General features: G+C 39.8%; 1 protein-coding gene across 1 annotated transcript; it reads right to left on the bottom strand.

Annotated features, from left to right (window-relative positions):
* Nucleotides 1-5,669: 5,669 nt before the first annotated feature.
* On the bottom strand, nucleotides 5,670-8,355 carry LOC115118764 (hyaluronan synthase 1-like). Its single transcript, XM_065008190.1, has 4 exons — nucleotides 7,663-8,355; nucleotides 7,093-7,318; nucleotides 6,776-6,908; nucleotides 5,670-6,659 (listed from the first exon to the last, which is right to left on the bottom strand). Exons 1-4 carry the CDS (start codon nucleotides 8,353-8,355, stop codon nucleotides 5,984-5,986), a joined length of 1,728 nt encoding a protein of 575 aa, XP_064864262.1. The 3' UTR covers nucleotides 5,670-5,983.
* Nucleotides 8,356-8,775: the final 420 nt, after the last annotated feature.

Genomic DNA, 8,775 nt, shown 5'->3' with positions numbered 1-8,775 from the left:
CATTTAACCAGTTGATAATGCTGTTGTCGTGTTCATTTAACCAGTTGATAATGCTGTTGTCGTGTTGTTCATTTAACCAGTTGATAATGCTGTTGTCGTGTTCATTTAACCAGTTGATAATGTTGTCGTTGTTCTGTTGTAATACTGTTGTTCATTTAACCAGTTGATAATACTGTTGTCGTGTTCATTTAACCAGTTGATAATGCTGTTGTCGTGTTCATTTAACCAGTTGATAATGCTGTTGTCGTGTTCATTTAACCAGTTGATAATGCTGTTGTCATTTTCATTTAACCAGTTGATAATACTGTTGTCATTTTCATTTAACCAGTTGATAATGCTGTTGTCGTGTTCATTTAACCAGTTGATAATACTGTTGTCATTTTCATTTAACCAGTTGATAATGCCGTTGTCGTGTTCATTTAACCAGTTGATAATGCTGTTGTCGTGTTCATTTAACCAGTTGATAATGCTGTTGTCGTGTTAATTTAACCAGTTGATAATACTGTTGTCGTGTTCATTTAACCAGTTGATAATGCTGTTGTCGTGTTCATTTAACCAGTTGATAATGCTGTTGTCGTGTTCATTTAACCAGTTGATAATACTGTTGTCATTTTCATTTAACCAGTTGATAATACTGTTGTCATTTTCATTTAACCAGTTGATAATGCTGTTGTCGTGTTCATTTAACCAGTTGATAATGCTGTTGTCGTGTTCATTTAACCAGTTGATAATACATTTACATTTACATTTAAGTCATTTAGCAGACGCTCTTATCCAGAGCGACTTACAAATTGGATACTGTTGTCGTGTTCATTTAACCAGTTGATAATGCTGTTGTCGTGTTCATTTAACCAGTTGATAAGGCTGTTGTCGTGTTCATTTAACCAGTTGATAATGCTGTTGTCGTGTTCATTTAACCAGTTGATAATGCTGTTGTCGTGTTCATTTAACCAGTTGATAATGCTGTTGTCGTGTTCATTTAAACAGTTGATACTGCTGTTGTCATTTTCATTTAACCAGTTGATAATACTATGTCATTTTCATTTAACCAGTTGATAAGGCTGTTGTCGTGTTCATTTAACCAGTTGATAATGCTGTTGTCGTGTTCATTTAACCAGTTGATAATGCTGTTGTCGTGTTCATTTAACCAGTTGATAATACTGTTGTCATTTAACCAGTTGATAATACTGTTGTCATTTTCATTTAACCAGTTGATAATGCTGTTGTCATTTTCATTTAACCAGTTGATAATGCTGTTGTCGTGTTCATTTAACCAGTTGATAATACATTTACATTTACATTTAAGTCATTTCGCAGACGCTCTTATCCAGAGCGACATACAAATTGGATACTGTTGTCGTGTTCATTTAACCAGTTGATAATGCTGTTGTCGTGTTCATTTAACCAGTTGATAATGCTGTTGTCGTGTTCATTTAACCAGTTGATAAGGCTGTTGTCGTGTTCATTTAACCAGTTGATAATACTGTTGTCCTGTTCATTTAACTGGTCGATAATGCTGTTGTCGTTTACATTTGACCAGTTGATAATGCTGTTGTCGTGTTCATTTAACCAGTTGATAATACTGTTGTCGTGTTCATTTAACCAGTTGATAATGGTGTTGTCGTGTTCATTTAACCAGTTGATAAGACTGTTGTCGTGTTCATTTAACCAGTTGATAATGCTGTTGTCGTGTTCATTTAACCAGTTGATGATGCTGTTGTCGTGTTCATTTAACCAGTTGATAATACTGTTGTCGTGTTCATTTAACTGGTCGATAATGCTGTTGTCGTTTACATTTGACCAGTTGATAATGCTGTTGTAGTGTTCGTGTAACAGGTTGATAATGCAGTTGTGGTTTTATTTGACCAGTTGATAATGCTGTTGTCGTGTTCATTTAACCAGTTGATAATACTGTTGTAATGTTCATTTAACCAGTTGATAATACTGTTGTCGTGTTCATTTAACCAGTTGATAATACTGTTGTCGTGTTCATTTAACCAGTTGATAATACTGTTGTCGTGTTCATTTAACCAGTTGATAATGCTGTTGTCGCGTTCATTTAACCAGTTGATACTGCTGTTGTAATGTTCATTTAACCAGTTGATACTGCTGTTGTCGCGTTCATTTAACCAGTTGATACTGCTGTTGTAATGTTCATTTAACCAGTTGATACTGCTGTTGTCGTGTTCATTTAACCAGTTGATAATGCTGTTGTCGTGTTCATTTAACCAGTTGATAATACTGTTGTCATTTTCATTTAACCAGTTGATAATGCTGTTGTCGCGTTCATTTAACCAGTTGATAATGCTGTTGTCGTGTTCATTTAACCAGTTGATAATACTGTTGTCATTTTCATTTAACCAGTTGATAATGCTGTTGTCGCGTTCATTTAACCAGTTGATAATGCTGTTGTCGTGTTCATTTAACCAGTTGATAATACTGTTGTCATTTTCATTTAACCAGTTGATAATGCTGTTGTCGTGTTCATTTAACCAGTTGATAATACTGTTGTCATTTTCATTTAACCAGTTGATAATGCTGTTGTCGTGTTCATTTAACCAGTTGATAAGGCTGTTGTCGTGTTCATTTAACCAGTTGATAATGCTGTTGTCGTGTTCATTTAACCAGTTGATACTGCTGTTGTCGTGTTCATTTAACCGGTTGATAATGCTGTTGTCGTGTTCATTTAACCAGTTGATACTGCTGTTGTCATGTTCATTTAACCAGTTGATAATACTGTTGTCATTTTCATTTAACCAGTTGATAATGCTGTTGTCGCGTTCATTTAACCAGTTGATAATGCTGTTGCCGTGTTGATTTAACCAGTTGATAATGCTGTTGTAGTGTTCACTTAACCAGTTGATAATGCTGTTGCAGTGTTCATTTAACCAGTTGATAATGCTATTGTCGTGTTCATTTAACCAGTTGATAATGCTGTTGTCGTGTTCATTTAACCAGTTGATACTGCTGTTGTTGTGTTCATTTAACCAGTTGATAATGCTGTTGTCATGTTCATTTAACCAGTTGATAATGCTGTTGTCGTGTTCATTTAACCAGTTGATAATGCTGTTGTCGTGTTCATTTAACCAGTTGATACTGCTGTTGTCGTGTTCATTTAACCAGTTGATAATGCTGTTGTCGTGTTCATTTAACCAGTTGATAATGCTGTTGTCGTGTTCATTTAACCAGTTGATACTGCTGTTGTCGTGTTCATTTAACCAGTTGATAATACTGTTGTCGTGTTCATTTAACCAGTTGATAATACTGTTGTCGTGTTCATTTAACCAGTTGATAATGCTGTTGTCGTGTTCATTTAACCAGTTGATAATGCTGTTGTCGTGTTCATTTAACCAGTTGATAATGCTGTTGTCGTGTTCATTTAACCAGTTGATACTGCTGTTGTCGTGTTCATTTAACCAGTTGATAATGCTGTTGTCGTGTTCATTTAACCAGTTGATACTGCTGTTGTCGTGTTCATTTAACCAGTTGATACTGCTGTTGTCGTGTTCATTTAACCAGTTGATAATGCTGTTGTCGTGTTCATTTAACTGGTTGATAATGCTGTTGTGGTTTTATTTGACCAGTTGATAATGCTGTTGTAATGCTCATTTAACCAGTTGATAATGCTGTTGTCGTGTTCATTTAACTGGTTGATAATGCTGTTGTGGTTTTATTTGACCAGTTGATAATGCTGTTGTAATGCTCATTTAACCAGTTGATAATACTGTTATAGTGCTCATTTCGGTCTGTTGCACATCTATAAATGAAAGACCTCTATTCAGTCAAGAACAATCATCATTGTCAGAGCAATATATCTGTTTATTAACATTTTGATAACATCACAAGGTATTCGCTTATAGAATTGCTTGTGATCTTTAAAGTTAGCTCTGACAAGTTCGTTCAGCTTATTATAATTGGGAAGGGGATACCTAGTCAGTTGAACAACTGAAAGGATTCAACTGAAATTTGTCTTCCACATTTAACCCAAACCCTCTAAATCAAAGAGGTGCGGGGGACTGCCTATAATTGACGTCCACGTCACCAGTTGTTGGGGGTTAACTGCCTTGCTCATGGACAGATCGGCAGATGTTTCAACCTTGCCGGTTCAGCGATTTGAACCTGTGACCTTTCGGCTACTGGCCCAACACTCTTAACCGCTAGGCTACCTGCTGCCCCCAGCATGATGCTTCACACAACTAATATGTTCTCTGCAAGACAGGCTCTTTAACGCTCTGTTAGTGTTACGTAGCAGCATTTAAAAACAAATGGGTGTCACTTACACAATTAGTATATACAGTAATGAACTGTTTTCAGCCTCTTTTAGAATATCCACCCACCCAGACCTGTCATAAAAGTGTTTGTATGGAACAAAAACAGCAACAAAGACTCTCCTCCCTCTACCAGTCAAATGAAACCAATGCAAAGCAACTGGCCCTCTAACTGCCCTGAGAGGTCAGAAATGTTGACTCTACATCAGTAATTATACCTCTTGATGAGCAACGATGACCCTCCTGATGATAGATGTCTCTAACAGAACCTCTCATTTCTCAGATTATCATGTGTTGCACAATGGAAATGTCACGTCTTTCCTACAGTCAACAGAACCATTAGTGGATAGTACATCATGCAGACGTTCCATTGTAAACTAGGGGCCAGTATTAGGGGCTACAGTAAAGGAATAAATGGTAGGTTATGGGTTATAGAAATGTTTGGAATTACTCTTCCCTATCAACTGTCAGGGAAATCAGGGGTATAGTTAGCATTAATAGTGGAGTCATATGAAGTAACCACCAAGACACTGATTTCAAAATCCTAGATTGATAGGATCATTGAGAGATGGGTGTGGTAGCCAAAACAATCCCTCCTCAACAAATCAACAGTAAGCTACTGTACTTCATTTTCCTCACAAAATACTTCATTTTTATTTTCTCATTTTTATCAAATTCCCAAAACATACATACATTCATTCACATTTGCAAAATAATATGACAAAGGAAATCATCACATACAATGAAAAATGTGCATAAAGAATTTATACCGATGTGCTCAGTCAGTTCAGTTGAAACCGAGCCAGGTGCATCTCTCATGTCTATACTCAACATGACAGCAGAACCATTGTCCGTCTATCTCACAGGGCTTCACAACGGATCCCTGGGGGTGGACATCACATGTATGATTGTCTTACTGTGGAGTCTGTCACTATTATTTACACTGAAATAAATAGCTTCACTTAGAACCAACCACAAGACATTTTGCTAGTTTGCTTCCAAGGTAATGTTTAAAAAAAAAGCTGTGATTAAAATCCAGACCAATTTCCAGTGCATTATTGAGAGAAGTATATTTAAAAACAAAGAAAAGCTACTATGTCGGATATAGTATTTTGTTGTGTAAGGCACATATCAAGTCATATACAGTGTGATCTAATAACAGTTCAATCATGTTGTGCTCAAGAGAGATTACAAATCCTTATATTCAATCAATGTAACACTTGGTTTGTTAGGAAGTCAGTAGAAATAAGCAACAGTAAATCAAGGGCCATCTAGAACAGATTATTAGTCTTGTCATCAACTGCTGAGAGGACTCCTAAGAGGTATACTATATTACTTCCATATACAGTTTCTGTTATAAAGTATGTGTAAAGACAACTGAATGTCAAATATTCACTCTCTTAACAACTAACAACTCCTTTCTCCATCTTCAGTAGCACGGCAAACTGTAGTTATCAACAATATATTCTCATCTTTGACACTATTCTGGATAAAGCTTCCCAGGGTCTAGGTAATTGTTCTCATATACTGTACAGTACATTATATACATTTACATATTCTCTGGTTCAGTTGATTTAGCAGCTGTTTAAAGTTTATATGTTCACAAACAGCTACTGTACTGCAAGATGAAATAAATAAATTAAAAATCTTTGATGTACAAAATACTAAATAAATACTAAATATCCTGTTTTTTCCCCTTGTATAGAAAACTATCCCTATACGCTTACGTCATAACTTTGGGAGCGTTTCCTACACAGCCTGCGGAACCACACCCAGTAGAGGAAGATCATGAGGAACCAGTAGCAGACGTACGCCACACAGCCGTAGATCAGAAACCTGGTCTCTAGGACCTTAGCCGGCGTGAACCAGCCCTTCTGGCTCTCCTTGTAGATGGTGTAGCAGGACCCGCCCAGCAAGATGGCCGCCCACACCGACAGAGGCAGCAGGGGGATGTAGTTCCCAACCATCTTGCGGCGGCCTGACGTGCCCCAGCTGCTCTTGTTCATGGTGATGATGGCAAAGTACTTGGCGGGCAGCAGGCTGGTCATGTAGAGGGCAGAGTAGAGAGACATGAACACCATGACCAGGTCACGGCGCAGGATGCAGGCATAGGCTGCTTTTATCAGGCCGATGAGCTGGATGCAGCAGAGGACCCAGAGGATGTCCCACAGGGTGCCTGTCCAGAACAGCTGGATGATGGTGGCCGTGACGAAGAAGGGGAAGACACCAGAGACGATGGACTCGTAGGTCATCCACAGGTGGTGCTTGTGCCACCACATGGCGTTGTAGAGCCACTCGCGGAAGTAAGATTTGGTCCAGCGCGTCTGCTGGTTGAGCCACCGGAGGAACTGGCCTGGCGTCTCCGTGTAACACTTGGAGCGGGCCGTGTATCTGAGAGCAGAGGATGGATGATGATGAATGAGTCTATTATCATCTTATCTCCAGTAAAGTGTTGGGATTCAGTTTATTTGTGTATGAGGAGTATTTGTGAAGAAATGTATACTCACTTGGTGGCATAGCCCATGCTGAGCATGCGGTTAGTGAGATGTCTGTCATCCCCAAATGTACAGTGAGTCCCCAGAAATTTCTGGTTGTACCAGGACTCTAAGAACTGCTGGAGGAGGTCATTCCTGTACAGACCTGAGGATGAAACCAAATATATGTTATAGTACTGCAGTTTACATGCATTTACATTCAAATTGTATCACAGTTATGTTACTGAATACAAATAACATAATATTACACGACTCCCAGTAACATAAACAAGAGAAGCAAGGTTATGACTCATGTTTATCGCGGTCACAGGAAAATGTCATTTCCTTACCCAGGGGGCCGCTGATGCAGGAGACACAGTTGAAGAAGGACTGGCAGGACCTCTCGATGTTAAACGCCATCCAGTAGCGCAGGCTGCTCATGAAGCTGATGTAGGATTCCTTGAGGTTGAGGATCATCACGTCTCCTCCCACCGCCCCGTACTTCTGGTTGCTCTCCAGAACCTTACACAGCTCCACCGTAGCCAGGGGGTCTAGCTTGGTGTCAGAGTCACACACCTGGAGGAGAGAGAGAGAGAGAGAGAGAGAGAGAGAGAGAGAGAGAAACAGAGAGAAACAGAGAAACAGAGAGAGAGAGCGAGAGAGAGCGAGAGAGAGAGAGAGAGAGAGCAGAGAGAAACAGAGAGAGAGAGAGAGAGAGAGAGAAACAGAGAGAAACAGAGAAACAGAGAAACAGAGAAAGAGCACGAGAGAGACATTATTATTAACATGAACTATTAACAATTATTAACATTATAGGACAAGAAACAGAATAAAGATACTGTGTGCTCTGATCCAAGGTGTTTAAAAAAAAAAAAAAACAGTATTTCCCTAATGTCAAGAGATGTAAATCAACTCCTCACCTGTATGTAGTCCACCGACTGTCCCAGTGCCTTGAACGCTGTGTACATCACCTCCCTCTTTCCACCCCACTTCTGCATGATGCACACACACCTCCTGCTGTTGATCAGATCCTCCACCTCCCTCCTCTGGGGGTCCTCTCCCAGCCCATAACTAGCGTCCCCAGCGGGGCCTATCACCTCGAGGATTCCCGCCTTCTGGGTCTGGGTGGGGTCCCATGTGTGGTAGTTATTCCTCCACACGTAACAGCCAGGGTCCTGGTCTGCAAACACCTCCCTGAACATCTCCAGCATGTAGATGTCGTCCTCCGAGTTCCCATCCACCACCATTATGACCCGCAGCAGCTCTGGAGGGTACTTGAGGGCCCGAATGGAGTTGAGGCACTCGCGCAGGTATTCTGGGTCCTCCTGGTAGGCTGAGATAGTGAAGCCAATGGTCTTGGTGAAGGTGCAGGCCTTGCTCCGGGCCCTCATGCGGCGGTGCTCCACGAAGGCAAACAGGCTCTGGACCAGGACATGGAGCCCCAGCAGGAGGCCGTAGAAGCCGAAGGAGATGATGCCATATGGGGAGGTGGCCAGCTGGAAGCCCTGGACATAGGCCCACACCATCACCCCCAGCACCACCAGGGCAAAGAGGAATGTCAGGATGGCACGGACTATCAAGCCCACCTGCCTTAGTAACGGTTTCAGTTCCATTTTTCCCCCTTTACCTGTTGTCAATCAAGGAAGATGAATATTTAAGATAAATACATTGGAAGAGGAACAAATAAGTCTAAATTAAAGATAATATTTAATTTCTTGAATTAAGTGAATTGATTGATTGAATTAGGCTCCTGAAAATACAACTGAACGTTATAGGACTACATGTAATAAAGGCTGTAAAAAGGCTATACATTATTTCAAGTATTATTACATCAACAATACCGTGTCTACAAAATGTATTTGATTTGAACAATTAGGATAGCTTATTACAAGATAGAAAAACATTACATATCAATCTTCAAAAGACATCATAAAGATGTTACCTTGTTTCTTTGTGACGTAGACAATGTACCGCAAAACGAAACTGTATTTCTAATGGTAAAAAAAAACTAAAAACATATTTGGATAAAAAAT

Source organism: Oncorhynchus nerka, linkage group LG3 (genome assembly GCF_034236695.1).
Source record: "Oncorhynchus nerka isolate Pitt River linkage group LG3, Oner_Uvic_2.0, whole genome shotgun sequence".
NCBI classification, from domain to species: domain Eukaryota; kingdom Metazoa; phylum Chordata; class Actinopteri; order Salmoniformes; family Salmonidae; genus Oncorhynchus; species Oncorhynchus nerka.
This window is presented reverse-complemented; position numbering and strand designations above follow the sequence as displayed.

Bases quoted from the DNA above. Each gene is read 5' to 3' on its own strand.
- LOC115118764 (XM_065008190.1), bottom strand. From the start codon at position 8,355: ATGGAACTGAAACCGTTACTAAGGCAGGTGGGCTTGATAGTCCGTGCC. The intron at 6,909-7,092 runs GTAAGGAAATGA...TTTCATCCTCAG, and splicing joins CTGCATCAGCGGCCCCCTGG to GTCTGTACAGGAATGACCTC. The intron at 6,660-6,775 runs GTGAGTATACAT...CTCTGCTCTCAG, and splicing joins AGCATGGGCTATGCCACCAA to ATACACGGCCCGCTCCAAGT.